At 39.1% G+C, this 19162-nt stretch overlaps 1 protein-coding gene and 1 pseudogene across 6 annotated transcripts in view; both read right to left on the bottom strand.

Moving 5' to 3' along the window:
• Positions 1 to 19162, bottom strand: part of ZNF143 (zinc finger protein 143) — a 66147-nt gene that overhangs the window by 19046 nt on the left and 27939 nt on the right. For all 6 annotated transcript variants that reach the window (XM_027563243.1, XM_027563241.1, XM_027563242.1 and 3 more), the window contains exons 8-12: positions 12389 to 12508; positions 11107 to 11182; positions 10288 to 10413; positions 8726 to 8905; positions 1002 to 1229 (exon numbers count right to left, since the gene is read on the bottom strand). In XM_027563243.1, the coding sequence (XP_027419044.1) occupies positions 1002 to 1229; positions 8726 to 8905; positions 10288 to 10413; positions 11107 to 11182; positions 12389 to 12508 (730 nt within the window). The remainder of the gene's footprint in view (positions 1 to 1001; positions 1230 to 8725; positions 8906 to 10287; positions 10414 to 11106; positions 11183 to 12388; positions 12509 to 19162) is intronic.
• Positions 15658 to 16227, bottom strand: LOC113905663 (annotated as a pseudogene).

Genomic DNA, 19162 nt, shown 5'->3' with positions numbered 1-19162 from the left:
ACGGGATCCTCTAGGCAAGAATACTGGAATCGATTGCCATTTCCTTCTCTGTATTTTCTTACTATCACACGACTAATATCTGAAAAGATAAATTAGAATTACACGGAATTATTTGAGTAGATAGTGAATGATCTGTTCTTTTCCTTATTCTCCATTTTTTTCCCTACCTGTATGTTTTTCAATCCTTTAATATTAGTTGTAAGATTGGGTAAGAATGTTTTAATTTTCAAACTTACTTCATTTAGGAACTACTCAATGAAACAGGACAATATATATGTTTTGTTCTGTTTCAGAAAAACCTATTTCATTTTAATCTATTTAACTATGCTGTGTTATTTAACTGAAATCATGGAATCTAATTCTGTTTTTCTCAAGAGTTTATCCTTACTGAAATGAATGTTTTTGTCTCCCACAACACTACTGAATAGACATGAATCAACTAAGAGTTATTTAGGAATGCTTCACCACTCTTGATTAAGACCAACATTCTAATACACCCAAATAGTCTAGCTACCCCTACCCTGCTGTGCAGCCTCATGTCATATCACCCTCCCAGGCAGAAATGCCATGCTGGCCAGGCTTCATTCAGTCTCTCCAATTTACTTGGCTCTCTCCAACCTCAGGGCTTTTTGCATGTGCCAGTCCCTCCATTTGGAACATTCTCCTGCCTCTGCTCCCTGTTTACCACCCTACCCCCCAACCCTTGTACATCCCTGCCCGTACACCAAGTGAACCCATGATCTCTCCAAAAATCACTTCTTCAGGGGAGTTGTCTCTGACCTTTGAGACTAGATTAATTTCCCCTCTTATACATCTCAGAGCATTAAGTACCTTACTTTGATAGCAATTATTGCAGTTGTAAACGGTATTTTTGTGCGACTATTTGAATGAAACTTTATGGTTAGAGATAATGCTTTCAATCATACATTATGCTCGTAACTATTGATTTTCAAACAATAAAATACTGGACATAAAAATAAAATACTGGGAAAAACCCTTACCTGGGGGAGGCTCAAAGAAGGCTTCCTGCTCCTCCTCGATGGGCTCAGTGTCGTTGTGCGCTGTTCGTTTGTGCATGGCCAGTGTGGAGATCTGCTTGTATGTCTTCCCACAGTGATTACAGTTGTATGGTTTGGAGTGAGTGTGAACAACATGATGTTTGTACAAACTGGAATATTCTGTAAACCTTTTGTCACACCCAGGGACTGTACAAACATATGGCTTTTCCCCTAAGAAAAGAATGGCACCGGGAAAAAAAAATCAATTTTCAGTTATGAAGGCATAATCATTCCATACCTTCTAGGAGGTGGACAGGGAATGAAGGGTATGAAGGAAACCACTAGTAGCAAAAGTAAACAGTTGTTAAATCCCTTTCTATCCTGCTGTAAGGCACAGCATAAGAAAAGACTCTCTGACTATGGTTTCAACTTGGCTCAAAAGGTGGTCTGCAACCTGAGTCATACCCCACACTTGAATACCACTTTTTGTTTAATTTCAAGAAATGTGAAAAATAAGGATGGAGATATTTACTGCCCAGCTACAAGCTTTGATGAGGACTTTCCAGGCAATCCAGTGGTTATGACTAGGCACTTATACTGCAGGGGGCATGGGTTCGATCCTTGGTTGGAGAACTACGATCTCACATGCCACACAGAGAGCCACACACAAAAAAAGCATTGATGAAACTGTTCTTGTTACTTATAACTAGATAATCTACATATCATTAGTGATACTATATTAATAATGGAAATAATAAATGTAGGGAATTCCCTGGCAGTCTAGTAGTTAGGACTCCACACTTTCACTGCAGAGAACCTGGGGTCAATCCCACAAGCCACTTGGTACAGCCCAAAATAATAATAAAAATAATAAATGCAATTATTAGTATAATGTATGTAGCTTACCCTAAGGGTTTTATAAGGATAAAAAACAAACATTTTCTAAAAAGTGTATGAGATATAGTCTGGACACATATTTCATATTAACTTCACTTGACTTCTTGCAACCAATCAAAAGCTATTAAATATTCACTAAAAACAATTCAATGCAAAGCAATTCTTTTTCCATGAAACAGTCTGAGAATAATACAGGCAGTGCACATATTTTTAGAACTTTTCATTATATAAAATTTCAAACATACACACAAGTATAGAGAAACAGTGCAATAAATCAATCATTTAGCTTCAACTATCAATTATTCGCCACACGTTTGCCCCCTCTGAAACAACTCCATGTACATTCCATCTCATCCATGAGTATTTCTGACTGTATAAAAGATGGATGCTTTTTATAAAGAACAAAATTACCAATAATTATTTAATATCACAATATCTAGACACTGTTTGTATGTTGTGGGAGGGTGCCGCGCAGGGAATCTAACACAGTGAGGGAAACCAAACTGGAACCAATTAGCCTAATTGTAGTTTAAATGAACACTTTTAACCACTTAGAAGAGGTATGGGGGCCAGGGTTGGGGAGGAGAAGCTAAAGTAACTCATATATACAGTATTTAATAGTCTCAGTCTTGGACTACCTGGAATAGGGAAAAATTACAAAGATTTAACTCTTCTTGGTGGGCTTGTTTATTCTAGTACTATATGTTGAAGTTTTTATCTTGGGGAATAGTTGTGGAGGAGACATGATGAGGGCAAGACCAGGCAGGAAAATGTCAGGCAACTCCAATTCAGAGAACCAGCCCTACTCATATTCAGGCTTGAGCAGTGACTGCCACTATGTGGCACCAAACCACAGTCAAGATATAAATACATGGGGCCGGGGGCTGGGGGGGGGGGGCGTTGTTTTTTTCTAGTTTTGTCTTGAAACTATAGTTTTTACAATTGAGATATAACTGACTTATTATATTAGTTTCAGGTGTATAACATAGTGACTCAATAATATTATGTATTACAAAATCATCACCATGATAAGTCTGTCAACATACCAAGTTACTCCAATATTATTGACTATATTCTCTATGCTGCACATTGTATAACTCATTTATTTTATAACTGGAAGTTTATACCTCTTAATCTCCCTTACCTGTTTTATTCATCCACCAATCCCCTGCCCTCTGGCAACTACCAGTTTTGTTTTCTTTATCTATGAGTCTGTCTTTATGTTTGTTTATTCATTTGGTTTGTTAAAGTTCCACATACGGGTGAAATCATACAGTATTTGTCTTCCTCTGTCTGACATTTCACTTAGCATAATACCCTCTAGGTCCAACCATGTTGTCACAAATGGCAAGACTTCATTCTGTTTTATGGTTAATACTCCACTGTATGTTTGTATGTAAATGTATCACACTTATCCATTCACCTATCAATGGACACTTAGGTTGCTTCCATATCCTGGATATTGCAAATAATGCTGTAATAAACACAGGGGTCTATATATCTTTTTAAATTAGTGTCTTATTTTCTTCATTCAAATACCCAGAAGTGGAATTGCTGGATTGTATGGTAGTTCTGTTTCATTTTTGAGGAAACTCCAAACTGTTTTCTGTAGTGGCTGTACCAATTTACATTCCTACCAACAGTGCAAGAGGATTTTTTTTCCTTCACATCCTTATCAACACTTGTTACTATCTTTTTGATAATAGCCATTCTGACAGGTGTGAGGTGATATCTCATTGTGGTTTTGTTTACCATTTCCTGGGTGATAGCAATGTTGAGCATCTTCTCATGGAGACATAAATGGATCTGAGTTGCACTTTAGAGCTCCCTAATGGCTAGCTGTGGAGAAGGCAATGGCACCCCACTCTAGTACTCTTGCCTGGAAAATCCCATGGATGGAGGAGCGTGGTAGTCTGCAGTCCACGGGGTCACGAAGAGTCAGAAACAACTGAACGACTTCACTTTCACTTTTCACTTTCATGCATTGGAGAAGGAGATGGCAACCCACTCCAGTGTTCTTGCCTGGAGAATCCCAAGGACGGCGGAGCCTGGTGGGCTGCCATCTATGGGGTTGCACAAAGTCGGACACAACTGAAGTGACTTAGCAGCGGCAGCAGCAGCAATGGCTAGCTGCACTCTCAACTGGGTCGGTCATCTCATCATTCTTCTAAAATGGACCGCATTTTACAAGCTGAGTCTTATGCTCCACTTATACATAATGTGGGCTTTAATTGTATTATCTACTTGATGATCATCAGCCAATCTTTTCTTCCAACCCAGACCTACTTCCTGGGTCAGGCCAACATTTACAACTACCTACTGGATATCCTTGAGGGGGTTTCCCTGAGAGCTCAATAGATAAAGAATCTGCCTGCAGTGCTGAAGACCCGGGTTTGATCCCTGGGTTTTAAAGATTCCCTGGAGAAGGGAATGGCAACCTACTCCAACATTCTTGCCTGGAAAATCCTATGGACAGAGGAGCCTTGCGGGCTACAGTCTATGGGGTGGCAAGAGTCGAATACAACTTAGCAACTAAACCGCCACTGGATATCCTTACTTTAGTGACTTTTAACCATGTATGCATTTAAAAGACCTGGAGGATTTTTAATATATACTGATACCTGGGCCTCACCTCAGTAAAACTGTCAAAATCTTTGCAGACAGGATCTGTGGAATCAGTCTATTTTAAAAAGGTGAATCTGATGTACAGCCACATTTGAAAGCACTACGCTACCTGCATATTCCAAAGATCATAATGACCAAACTTAATGTAGGCATTCCTCTTTGTGGTGGTTGTTTAGTTGCTATGTAGTGTCTGACTCTCTTGCAACCCCATGGACTGTAGCCTGCCAGGGTCCACTGTCCATGGGATTTCCCAGGCAAGAATATTGGAATGGGTTGCCATGTCCTTCTCTAGGGGATCTTCCCAATCAGGGATTGAACCAGCATCTCCTGCATTGCAGGCAGATTCTTTCCCAATGAGCCACTTGGGAAGCAGGCATCCCTCTGACTGTAATCTAATTTGCCCATAAAACATGTTGAATGGCTAACTTTCTATATTCCATTACTTTAGATGGGAAAAATAGTTTTCCCAATCCATCTAAAAACCCCAACCATTTTCCCCAAATATTACAAAAAGGCTCTTAACCCACCAAGAATGTCTGCATAAAATGAAGCACTTAAAACACCATTTATCTAATTATTAACACTCTGAACTCAGTAGCATGTATAAGTTTGTGTATAATACACAATAATAGCAGAGTATCAAATAGGAATTTTGTTTTCTTTCTACACCACAAACACGTACTATAAGTTTAAAATGAAGTATCTTAAAAATATTTGGCCATGTGATGCAAAGAGCCAACTCATCGGAAAAGACTCTGATGCTGGGAAAGACTGAAGGCAAAAGGAGAAGGGGGGTGCAGAAGATGAAATGGTTCAATAGTATCACTGACTCAATGGACATGAATTTGAGCAAACTCTGGGAGATAGTGGAGGACAGGGGAGCCTGGTGTGCTGCAGTCCAAGGGATTGCAAAGAGTCAGACACAACTTAGCAACTGAACAACAAATCTTAAAGACAGACAGGAATTCAGATTATATTAGCAAAAGACAATTTTTTTTTCTAATCCACAGCCATCTTTTCCAGGCCTCTGAGGTTTTCACAGGATATTCTACTTTCTTAGGAAACACAAATAATGTGGGCAAGATGATGGCAATAATGTATAATAAAAAAAGTAATGTATAATATACAATGTGAGTATAAGATATGACTGCATCAGAAATATTACCACAGTGTATTCTATGTTCTCTCATTTAGATTCATATGCAACTTAAAATCTTTTCCTTTTATAGAAAAATGCATGTATCAAGTGGATTCATTATGGTGGGGTTTCAATTTGAATCAAATTATGAGTAAAAATTTTACAAACCATTACAGCAAATATACAGATGGTGAGAGTTCAGGTGGTGAGGGAAACCCAGAGAACTATATATTGCAAACCCACACTATTATCTTCCCTTCCCAACCTGGTCATCCTCATCTTAGCATTATCACTGAACCTATTACACAAGCTAGAAGACAAGTTCTTCTCATTCCTCATGACTAAGTTGGTCATCAGGTCCTTTGCTGATACCTCTTCAATGTCTTTCATTTTTATCCTTCTCCATCTCACTCACTTAAAATATTCTAATGGCCCTTAATCAGTCTCCTTGCTTATGGCCTCATCTCCCTTTAACTTCTTTCTATAGTATTGACAGAGTAATTTTTTTCTAAAAAAAGTAAATTTTCTTTAAATCTTCCTTCCTCTCTATCCATAAGTTTAGTTCAGTTCAGTTGCTCAGTCGTGTCCGACTCTTTGTCATTCCATGAATCGCAGCACGCCAGGCCTCTCTGTCCATCACCAACTCCCGGAGTTCACTCAGACTCACGTCCATCGAGTCAGTGATGCCATCCAGCCATCTCATCCTCTGTCGTCCCCTTCTCCTCCTGCCCCCAATCCCTCCCAGTGTCAGAGTCTTTTCCAATGAGTCAACTCTTCACATGAGGTGGCCAAAGTACTGGAGTTTCAGCTTTAGCATCATTCCTTCCAAAGAAATCCCAGGGCTGATCTCCTTCAGAATGGACTGGTTGGATCTCCTTGCAGTCCAAGGGACTCTCAAGAGTCTTCTCCAACACCACAGTTCAAAAGCATCAATTCTTCAGCACTCAGCCTTCTTCACAGTCCAACTCTCACATCCATACATGACCACAAGAAAAACCATAGCCTTGACTAGACGGACCTTTGTTGGCAAAGTAATGTCTCTGCTTTTGAATATGCTATCTAGGTTGGTCATAACTTTCCTTCCAAGGAGTAAGCATCTTTTAACTTCATGGCTGCAGTCACCATCTGCAGTGATTTTGGAGCCCAAAAAATAAAGTCTGACACTGTTTCCACTGTTTCCCCATCTATTTCCCATGAAGTGATGGGACCGGATGCCATGATCTTCGTTTTCTGAATGTTGAGTTTTAAGCCAACTTTTTCACTCTCCACTTTCACTTTCAGCAAGAGGCTTTTGAGTTCCTCTTCACTTTCTGCCATAAGGGTGGTGTCATCTGCATATCTGAGGTTATTGATATTTCTCCCGGCAATCTTGATTCCAGCTTGTGTTTCTTCCAGTCCAGCGTTTCTCATGATGTATTCTGCATAGAAGTTAAATCAACAAGGTGACAATATACAGCCTTGACATACTCCTTTTCCTATTTGGAACCAGTCTGGTGTTCCATGTCCAGTTCTAACTGTTGCTTCCTGACCTGCATACAGATTTCTCAAGAAGGCAGGTCAGGTAGTCTGGTATTCCCATCTCTTTCAGAATTTTCCACAGTTTATTGTGATGCACACAGTCAAAGGCTTTGGCATAGTCAATAAAGCAGAAATAGATGTTTTTCTGGAACTCTCTTGCTTTTTCCATCATCCAGCAGATGTTGGCAGTTTGATCTCTGGTTCTTCTGCCTTTTCTAAACCAGCTTGAACCTCAGGAAGTTCACAGTTCACGTATTGCTGAAGCCTGGCTTGGAGAATTTTGAGCATTACTTTACTAGCATGTGAGATGAGTGCCAATTGTGCAGTAGTTTGAGCATTCTTTGGCATTGCCTTTCTTTGGGATTGGAATGAAAACTGACCTTTTCCAGTCCTGCGGCCACTGCTGAGTTTTCCAAATTTGCTGACATATTGAGCGCAGCACTTTGACAGCATCATCTTTCCGGATTTGAAACAGCTCAACTGGAATTCCATCACCTCCACTAGCTTTGCTCGTAGTGATGCTTTCTAAGGCCCACTTGACTTCAAATTCCAGGATGTCTGGCTCTAGGTCAGTGATCACACCATCGTGATTATCTGGGTCGTGAAGATCTTTTTTGTACAGTTCTTCTGTGTATTCTTGCCACCTCTTCTTAATATCTTCTGCTTCTCTTAGGTCCATAGCAGTATCCAAATTTATTAATGTACCATTCCCAAACAGTATCCAAAACTTATTAATGTACCTTTCTCAAAGTAAAGGGATTGCTATAGATGCCTGAAAATATTTCCAGAGATATCCAGCGTCTGTAGAATGTAGCCTGAGAAATACTACCTTACACAACTAACATTCCATTCTAAATGTCTTTTAATTTTGAATTATCACAAGTTTACTCTTAATATGAGTAATAAAAATAATACATTAAAATTTTCTTATAAAACTAATGTATCCTCTCATTCTCCTCTCCATTCCCATCAAAAATACAACCACCTGAAACTAATACAGAATTGTAAATCAATTATATGTCAACTATAAAAAAATACAACCACAAAGCAGAGCATCAAATTAAAAGCTTTTGTGCTGTAAATGGCACCATCAAAAAAGTTAAAAAAAAAAAAACAGCAGAAAATATCTATAAAAATTGGATTGTGGTGATGGTTGTATAACCTTGTGAATATACTAAAAAAACAATGAATCATATAGTTTAATGGATGAATTGTATAGTGTATGAATTATATCTCAATAAAGCTGGTAAAAAAATATATACATAGATACTCTGCAACAATTATGTCTATGACCCCTCCCTAAATCAACTGCCCTTGACATGTTTTGTCTATCTCTGCATTTCTGATGCCTAGCAGGGGAACACACAGCAGACATGCAGTAACTATTGCATAAATAAATGTATAAATGCTAAAGCGAAGTTTGTTCAATTTATGTAATCCACTGCTGTGGCAGGAAGGAGGGAAGAGATTCCTGCAAATGGTTTATGGGAGAGGCAGGAGTTAAAACTGAGCCTTGAAAGACAGAAGACCAAGAACTAGAGACCGTTACCTGTGTGTATTCTCACGTGGTTTTTATAATTGGTTGCACTGGCAAATGCCCTCCCACATCCTGGTTCTGTGCAGTAATAAGGTCTTTCTCCTGTATGTGTCCTAATATGCACTTTTCTAATGTTTGATGTTGTAAAAGACCGACCACAGCCTTCAAAGTGACATTTAAAGGGCCTTTCTCCTGAAAACACAAAGGGAAATACATTAAATGGTGCAAAAATACACAGATATTAAAATGTCTTATACTTCAATTCTGCTTAGGATCATTCATGCTCAGACTCTATAGCCTTTTTGTATTGAGCTTCCCTTTGTTTTTCTTGTTTTATTTTTTTCTGCAAACAGCATTGTCTACTCCAAATGTTAATTTACATAGGAAAACCTGAATAGTATTCAAAACTCATCACTGATTACATGACTTTCCAAGACAGGAGTCATCCAGAAAGGCATACTAAAAAATGAACTGAGATAAGCGACAAAGAACTACATATCACAAAGAAATACAAAAGAAAAACAGAGTCAAGCATAAGGATTAAGTTACAATAGCCTTGGAATCCCCTAAGAAAAGAAAAAAATTTTTGGTCTTTTTAAAATCTAGTGTCTCACACATAATATGCATTAAAAATACTCACTGAATATATTATTATTCTCGGGAGCTTAGAAACACCTGCCTTTCATATAACAATAAGAGCATGAATGAAATAGAACCAGGGACCTACAGCTTTGTTTCTGAACACTGTAAAGCCGATCTGGAATCATATTTGAACTAAAAGTTAAACACTGATAACGGGAAGAATCCTCCATGAAAATTTGCTAAACTATCTCAGAATACTTAGAAATATCTGGGGACAAAGTGATAAGATTATGTTTAAAACATCTGCAGTAAAATCTCAAACTAAATGACCTTATGCTATCAATATATTACTTAGTCAACAGCTTATACCAGCATCTCTTATCAACAGTTTCTGAAAGTCTTCCAACTCTAATCCAAAGCAAATAATTACCTTTATAACACCAATCAGCAAATAATCAAATATAAGGAGAGGAGGGGAGGGGAAGGAAGATTTGAACAAAGTACCCCGTAGGAAAAGGAGAGAAGGAATTTAAAGGGTAGGAAAAATGATCACAAGAAAGGAACAAGCCTTTCTTTCTGTGGGGCTGTAAGGACGTCAGATTCTTTTCTTTTTATAGGAGCAGCTTAAAGCAGGAGAAGCCATGCTAAAGAAATTGGGTGCCTTAGGTTCTGGTCTCAGTTGGGCTACTAAGCAGACATATAATCCTAGGTACGTAAGCCTGGTGCTCAGATAATTCCTGAAAACAGAGGGTTGGCGGTCTAGGGCCACTGCTAATCTTTTGGAACACGGAACCCACTGAGAGTCTAACAATGTTACAGGCCCTCATCCTGGAAACAGACCTGCACGAATGGCAGACTACATGGAGTTTCATGAGTTTAAGCGAAGCCCTTGATACTGACTCCCTGAAGCGCTTCCAGAAACCACTTCCCCAAGACCCTCCCTGCAGATGAAGAACTCCTGGCCTAGATAGAGTATTTCTTCACACCAGTACCTGTATGAGTTCTGATATGTTTTTGTAGATCTCCTGAAGTTTTGAAAGATTTGGTACAATTGTCTTCTGAACACCGATATGGCTTTTCTCCTGTATGAGTTCTGACATGACTTTTTAATCCGTAACCTTCAAGAAAAATTTAAAAGAAATTTAATTATACAAGATTCCTGTAAGCATGCCCACTGAGATTAAGCTATTGAAAAGTACAGTAAACACCAAGGATATAATAGGCAAACACAATAGAATAACTATTAAACAGGTACTACAGCATGACAGATCAGGACTGTCCAGCTGAAAATTCAACAGTTTCATCTCTGACTAGAAGAGACTGTGTGTTTCTTTTTTTAAAGTGTCCCCATCTTATTATATGTGCATTACTCATACTCCAAAATCTTGAAGCAGAATGGAGGCATGGAGTGAAGAACAGGGCAGAAGTCAGGAGTCCGAGCACCAGTCCTGGCCCTGCTGCATGTGTCCCAGGGCAGGACCCATCCCACTGCTAAGCCCTAGATCATGGTTCCCCCCAGAGTCTGTCCTAATGTTAAACTCTGAGTCAGTGTTAATGCTCAGCTTTTGTGTTTCTTGCTAAAAGAAAGTAGTGTGTGGAGTGAAATATGAACACAGTAGGCAGAAACAGGTCTGAGGAGAAAAATGAGAACACAAAGAGAACAGACCAAGTGGGACAAAAGGAAGAAAGGGAGAGACTAGAAAACTAGTCACTGCACGCCCACTAATTCAGACCAAGGCAGGCGGTCAGTTCCTTCCTCTAACCTGTCTCTGCTCCCGAGTGGAACCAATAAACATAACTCAAAGTTTTACCTGTTGCAAATGCTTTCCCACAGCCTGCATGCTCACACTGGTAAGGCCGGTCTCCTGTGTGTGACCGCTCATGGACCTGTCATTAAAGCAAAAGCATGAGTCTGTTTCCTCGAGGCATTCTGCAGGTAGATGGTCTCCACAAAGACTTCCTCCTTGCCCCCAACTGCTGAATTATTTTGTTGCTTGTATATTATTTTTGAAAGACAGAAGATAACTTTTCTCAAAAACTACTAATTCTCAATATAGACCGAATGCTATATGTTAAGACGTACTCATTTTAAGTAAGGAACAGGAATATTGGAGGTGTGAGCTTTTCTAAACTGCTCAAAGGTGTCTGTATGGAACATATACCTATTGAGAGCGAGTACAAGGAGACACTACACAACATAAAGTTAAGAGTGTGGAGGCTGCTGCTACAGGGGCCTTGATCTGAAGCAAGGCTTCACCACTGACTAGTGGTGTGACTGTGGCATCTGCCTTCTCTCAGCCTCAAAGTTCTCTCTGTAAAATGGGGGCATAATAGTACCTACCATAGAGGGCTGCTGTGACAAATGAATACTCATGACAATGCCCGATATTTACTGAACCTTTACCACTTGCCAGGCCATTCTCTTCAGTACTTTACAGGCACAGAATTAACTTACTTAATTCTCACAGCTACTCATTGAGGGAGGTTTATAATCTTTATGGTCTAATATTACAGATAAGGAAGATGAGGTACTAAGAGGTCAAGTAACATGTCAAGGTTACATACTGATAGGCAGCAGAGATGGGCTCTGGGGCTGCTATTCCAAATATGCTAAATGCACACTTCCTGACGCACTGTAAGTTATTCAATAAAAGTTAGCTATTATTTTTTTGAGTGATGGTATATTGTATTTAGCTTCGATCAAAATACTTGGCCTATGTATGTGACAGGACAATCAACACCAACTTTTGCTGGATTGCAGCAAATCACTGTTAACGGAGTGATTATATCCACATCTCCCATATAATTACATAAATTTCACATGAGAAAAATTTATTCAAATATGTAGAGTACCTATCATATGCTATGACATATGCTGGACACGAGGGAGACAAAGATGAAGAAAGCATAGTCCTGGTCCTCAAAGAGTTTATTTCTAAAATCTGCATAGGTTTTTGTGTGTATATGAGTGTGAGCATTTGTATCTTGATAGGTGGGGGAGAACAATGGTGTCTGAATGCTACAAGTACATCAAGTTGGCGTTTAACGTCCTAGGTATCCTCATATCTAGACACAGCCTTCCTTCGTACATACCTTCAGATGGTGAGCTGTTGTATACAATTTTCCACATCCGTCATAGCCACATCGAAAGGCCTTCTCTCCACTCTGCTGAGATTTAGCAGTTACTCTTGTTGCATGTCCTTGTAAGACAATCTAGATGAGACCAAAAGTACAATTTAAAGTATTTACACAGAAATAAAGTAGATGAAGTTAAAATTTTCAGAAAAAAAAAAAAAAAGATAAAATGTGGGTTTCCAGACTCAGGTTCCAGACTCAGACGAAGATTCTATCATCCTGAGCCGGTCAGGTTAATTCTGTTATGTGGCTGAAGTCAGCAGCTCTGGAAGAAGTCAACAGGAGATCCACAAGGGGGCATAATCAGCACTCAGAGATTGGAAACTGAAAACTTAAGCCAGGCAGTATACATTGGTCCACTGTATGCAGCTGTTCCTTGACATATTCCAGTAAGTGTGTGTGTGTATTTTTAAAAATATTTTAAAATTCTGAAATTTTAAAAATGACATAATATATATATATAATAATAATATTTTTGGAAATATAATGTGCTAAGTCACTTCAGTCATGTCCTACTCTTTGCAACTCCATGGACTGTAGCCCACCAGGCTCCTCTGTCTATGGGATTCCTGAGGTAAGAATACTGGAACGGAGTGTCATTTCCTTCTCCGTTAAAATATAGTATATATGTAAAATAATGCTTTTTAAAAAAATATTTATATATAAGAGTACATATGTTCTAAAAACAATGTAAAAGTCATTTTCAATTTCAAAACCAATGAAAAAGCAGGGGTTAGATCATCTGAGTCACCTGTGGGAGACATCAGAATCCATATGATGCTAGTCTGTGGGGGAAAAAATGGCTCAGATGGTAAAGAATCTGCCTGCAAAGCAGGAGAGAGACCCGGGTTCGATCTCTGGGTCAGGAAGATCCCCTGGAGAAGAGAATGGCTACCCACTCCAGTATTCTTGCCTAGAGAATTCCATGGACAGAGGAGACTGGCAGGCTACAGTCCATGGGGTTGCAAAGAGTTGGACACGACTAAGCAACTAACACTTTCACACTATCACTTTAGAAGATCACTTCTCTGGAATTTCCCTGGTGGTTCAAGACGGTAAAGCGTCTGTCTACAATGTGGGAGACCTGGGCTCGATTCCTGGGTCAGGAAGTTCCCTGGAGAAGGAAATGGCAACCCACTCCAGTACTCTTCCCTAGAAAATCCCATGGACGGAGGAGCCTGGTGTCCATGGGGTTGCAGAGTCGGACATGACAGAGCGACTTCCCTTTCACTTTGTCTGGAACTGAACACCATAAGACTTTAAATAATTGCACTGATGTTAGAGGTTTCTTTGGAGAAGGAAATGGCAACCCACTCCAGTATTCTTGCCTGGGAAATCCCATGGACAGAGGAGCTTGGTGGGCTACAGTCCACGGGGTTGTTAAGAGTCAGATACAACTTTGCAACTAAATTGCCACAGAGGTTTTTTAAAGATGATGACCTATTTTAGAAATTAAGTTACCATGAAACCTGAAGACATGACTTTCTACTTTGTGGGCATGTAGTGACGGTGCTGCCACATCCTATCTGTGCAGATTGTCGTACTTGGCTCAAAAATAACTCTGCCAAAAGCTGTTTTATATTGTAAAGATTTCAAAATAATGGAGCAAATATCATCATGACTGATGAGATACAACAGATGCTAAAAGCTGACAGAGAAATCTGAAAATAAAAGACACAACAAAGTGAAACAGATGACTCTACTGGCCTTTTTTCAAAGAGCTGTTAGAATCTCTTTGTTTCTATTAAAGAGAACTCTCGGTTCCAAAAGAGGTTCTGTCACACCCCCTATCACTTGCACATCAACATGGAGTTTTTGGTAAATAAAAATTCCATATTTTCAATTGCCTGGTGCTTTTTATTCCTATTCTTTTTTCTTTTTTTAATATTTATAAACCCTGTGTCGAAGGAAATGAATATGCTTCATGGAATCTGATTCTGGTATCAGAACTGATAAAAATTAATTTTATTTATATTGCTAAATATTTAAGCTTCTAAATAATGAGTGTTCCCTCCATCTTCAGGTTTCACCTAGATATTTTTAAAAATCTGCACAACACTCTGATTTAATATATTTCATTTATTCACAGGATATATTTACATCAAATAAAGTTTTCTAGGGTAGATAATTTAAAAATTTTATTTACCATACTGTAAGGGACAAAACAACTTTTAAAAATCATTCTGCTGTTTTGGAATGGAGCTGTCTAAACTTTGGGAATGGTCAGGTCCTCATCATTCTAAGTGGGAATGGCAGGTCTTCTTCATTCTGAGCAATGATCCACTACAGCAATACACACTTAAATGGTGGCGGGTGGGAGGTGAGGGTTGGGGGGTGGGAGTGTGGAGGAGCTACAAGGGTTGGGGGGACAGAGAGAGCCCCGCATTAGAGGATAACAGTACAGAAGGTGTGGTACGGTCTTTACAAAACGGACATGGATGGCTATACAGAGTCTGTCTTAGGCTTTTCCTTGTAACTGTTAAATCAATTAAAAAACAAGCAGTGGGAGAGGGAAGGAGAGGGTGAGATGTATGGGAAGAGTAACATGGAAACTTACATTACCATGTGTAAAATAGATAGCCAATGGGAATTTGCTGCTATATGGCTCAGGAAACTCAAACAGGGGCTCTGTATCAACCTAGAGCTCTGGGTGGGATGGGGAGGGAGATGCGAGGGAGGCTCAAAAGGGAGGGGATACATGGATACCTATGGCTGATTCATGTTGAGGTTTGACAGAAAACAGCAAAGTTCTGTAAAGTAATTATCCTTCAATAAAAAATAAATAAATAAATAAAAAATCAGGGGGAAAAAAAGGAAAAACAAGCAGTAGATCTCAGTGTCATTGCTGAATTACAAGCTAGTAATTATCTATGTTCATGTATTGTGGTATATTAATAAATGTTGCAGGGCAGTTTTCTAAGTAAAGACAGGCTTATGTTAAAACATCTAGATAAAATATGGACACACTTCCAAATGGGTGAAGATTGAAAGTATCTTTACAAAAATAAAAGATATAATTCCACATCTTCTCTGCCTAGGAAATTCCATCCTTCTAAATTCATGATGCCTGTTCTCATCATTCCAAACAGAGCAGATTCTTCAAATCCTCAGCATCTCTGTAATATTTAGTTTGTATCATGGACTTGGCACTTGATGCTACTGTCTTTTTTGTTTGTTTGGTTTTTTTCAGGTTTTAAAACTTTTTATTTGCATAATAAAAAATTGTGCATTCCAATAATTAAAATCATTTGAACAACAAAAAAAAATGGCACTCTGATTAAACTGCATTTTACAGCCCGCAGAACACCTTGGACCAGCTTTTTACTCTAGATTTCACTGTCGTCCCACCCAGCTTCCTCCTTCACCAACATGCAAGTTCTTTTCCTTCCCTGCCAGCCACACAGGCAGATGGGAGAGGCAGGCGCAGCCTACGTTGTCAGTAGTTCTCCATTCTTTGATGTGAAAAGGGGTAGCACAGTCATTTAAACTCGATCCAACCTCTTTGCATCTTACAAAGTTAAACAGCTAAAAGAAGTAAAATAAGAAGGCAATGCTTGTAGAATGTACAGTGCATACTGGCGGCGCACGCTTCATTACGACTCGCCTGCTTGCTTCTGTTCAATCGTTTCTTTCGAAGGCAGTGGATTTTTCTCTTGCGTTTCCGTTTTCTTCAATTTCGACTTATCGAACTTCTCAATCTCAGCCATATCAGGTTTGTCAGACATGGTTGCAGAGGGCGCGGAGCGAACTGCGAGCGAGTCAAGTCGAATCTGCGCTGTGGCCGCCGCGAGTCGCTACTGTCTTATTTTAAAGAATTTGTATTTCCTTTTCTTCCCTATTAGCCTAGCAGTTCCTCAATGTCAAAATCTATATCATATATGCCATCATACCTCACTGCTGCTGCTGCTGCTAAGTCGTTTCAGTCATGTCCCGCTTCAGTCATGTCCGACTCTTTGCGACCCCATAGACGGCAGCCCACCAGGCTCCGCCATCCCTGGGATTCCCCAGGCAAGAACACTGAGGTGGGTTGCCATCTCCTTCTCCAATGCATGAAAGTGAAAAGTGAAAGTGAAGTCTCTCAGTCGTGTCCGACTCTTTGCGACCCCATGGACTGCAGCCCACCAGGCTCCTCCATCCATGGGATTTTCCAGGCAAGAGTACTGGAGTGGGGTGCCAGTGCCTTCTCCGGTCATTACTCACAGTGCTAGGTAAAGGGTTTATACCACTAACTATATGAGCATAATTCAAAGGAACTAAAAATCTTTTGGGAGGTGTTAAAAAAGTTCTAGAATTAAAACTGTGGTGATCACTGTTCATCTCTGTGAATCTACTAAAACCACTGAGTTGCACATGTTAAACTGGTGAACTGTATAGTACGTGAAATATATATTAGTAAAATTAAAAGGAAATAAATGGTAATTTGAATAAGAAAATTTCTCTTATTTGCAAGAACCAGAAGAGTCTCTATGAATCCCTTAAAAAGTAACTATTATTTTTAAAATTTCACTATTATTTTTTCTGATTATAACAGTAACACATACATTGGGCGAATTTGGTTACCACAGCAAAGAGTAAAGAGAAAAGTTCAAGTGAGCTGTAATTCCAGCATGCAAAAAATAACTGTTAATATCTTGGTTTGTTTCTATTTAGCATTTTTAAAATATATATATGTTATATATATATTAGTGTGTAAGTTTTATTTTAGCAGAACTGGAATTAAGCTTTACACAAATTCTAAAGGCAGAAATTAATTGTACATGGGACTCCAAATCATGAGAAGAGAGTTCTTGCTGTTTCCTTCTCTTCCTTTCTAAAAGTACCAAGTTTATCATCTCCCAGGTCTGAAAGATTAAGCCCAACAGCCCACACCTTCAGACCAGGTGGTGGCAGCACTTTATTCAGGAAAGGCCCACACCTGAATCTGTTCTGTTATTCTCTCCTAGGACAAGTTTTAATTCTGGCATGAAACAGATTATCAGAGGTTTGGCATTTAATTTAATTAAGCCAAAACAATGAAGTTAAGACTGAACTTAAAACCTGTTAGGAGGATTCAAAATGTTTTCCAAAAATGTACTTGTTTCTGCTCTTATCCTAACGTCCACAGCTCAGGGGTGGTGACATAAGGGGCAGAAGCTCCAGTTTTGGAAGAACTACTGAGAACTCCAAGTCTCTGTCAGCATGGCAGAAGTGAGGCTGGTAACAGAATTTCTTATTTCTAAACCAACTGAAGTCACTAACATTAACATATTATGAGAATTATTAGTAAGCACTATTTGCAACAGAACTATTTCCACTAGTAGCTCTAATTATCCAAAACAGACCCAGCATAAAGGCATTCTTGCAAAATACAGTAGGATGAGTACCCACAGCAACACCAACTAGCAAAAGGAACCTCTTAAAAGAAAACCACTGAAATAGCAATGCAATATAACATACAATGGACTTCCTAGGTGGCTCAGTGGTAAAGAATCTGCCTGCCAAGCAGGAAACTCGGGTTCAATCCCGGGGTCAGGAAGATCTCCTGGAGAATGGCAACTCACTCCAGTATTTTCGCCTGGAGAATTCCATAGACAGAGAAGACTGGTTGGCTATATTCCATGGGGTTGCAAAGAGTTAGACATAACTCAGAGACTCAACAACAACACCTGGAAAAATCTCCAAATAGCCAAGGGACACACAGTCAAAAAACCTTTTTTATCTCCATGTATAGAATGTTTGAATGGAATGGGAAGCCTCTCCTTTTTTTACTGGAAATGTTTCCTTATAAAACCCTTTATCTCTCAATCCCAATCAACATTTATCTTTTCAGTTCTCAAACTATTTTATTCTTTTTGGAACTTGCTTTATGTCTACCACTCTCTTTTATCCTATTTCCATACTAATTTCCCTTTCCACCCACCTCTGACTCCACCATGGCAGAAGTTCTGAAATAATAAATGTTTGACAAATGACTGGTTAAGTACCTACTTCAACAACAATAAATGATATGGCCCCTGCCTTGGTAGGGCTCTCAGTCTAGCTAGTTAAACTGTCCTATAAATGAAGGACAATAATAGAATATAATAATTGCTATCACGGCAGTCCACGTAAAGTTCTAGAGGGACAAAATTTAAAAGTTGGGAGAACTATAGGTTAGGGAAAGCTGTCTACAGAAAAAATCTGGAGGTTGAAAAAGAGGGGTGGGCAGAGCAGTCCAGGCAGTAGGAATAGTATCACCAAAAGTATGAAAGTGTGTCTGGAAGAAATGGAAACTTAATATAAGAACATTATATCTATATAATAGAATTAATACCATAAAAAAGAAAGGGAAGTTTAGGCCCACATTTGGGAAGAGTTTTAGGTGTCATTCTGAAGTGCAAACCTAGATAATCAAAGTAAAAGATACTAAAAAGTTTAAAGCATGGGATTGACCAAGATCAGCTCTGCGTTTCAAAGGAGAAAACTGGCAATGGTGCACAATGCAGTGAAAGACAAAAGAGGCGAGGAGACCAACGCAGTTTGTATAATCGGAACCATGGAGTGACGAAAACCAACGCAGTTTGTATAATCGGAACCATGGAGTGACGAAAACCAACCCGGGACAACTGACTAATGATTCTGCGGATATTTCAAGGACAAAAATGGACAGAATTCAAAATTCAAAAGCTAAATTAATAAACTAGGCTTAGGTATTTAAGTGGTCCTTGTAAAAAGAAAAACCACCTGATGTGTTATCACAAGGGAAATGAGTCA

This window comes from Bos indicus x Bos taurus, chromosome 15 (assembly GCF_003369695.1).
Source record: "Bos indicus x Bos taurus breed Angus x Brahman F1 hybrid chromosome 15, Bos_hybrid_MaternalHap_v2.0, whole genome shotgun sequence".
Lineage (NCBI taxonomy): Eukaryota > Metazoa > Chordata > Mammalia > Artiodactyla > Bovidae > Bos > Bos indicus x Bos taurus.
This window is presented reverse-complemented; position numbering and strand designations above follow the sequence as displayed.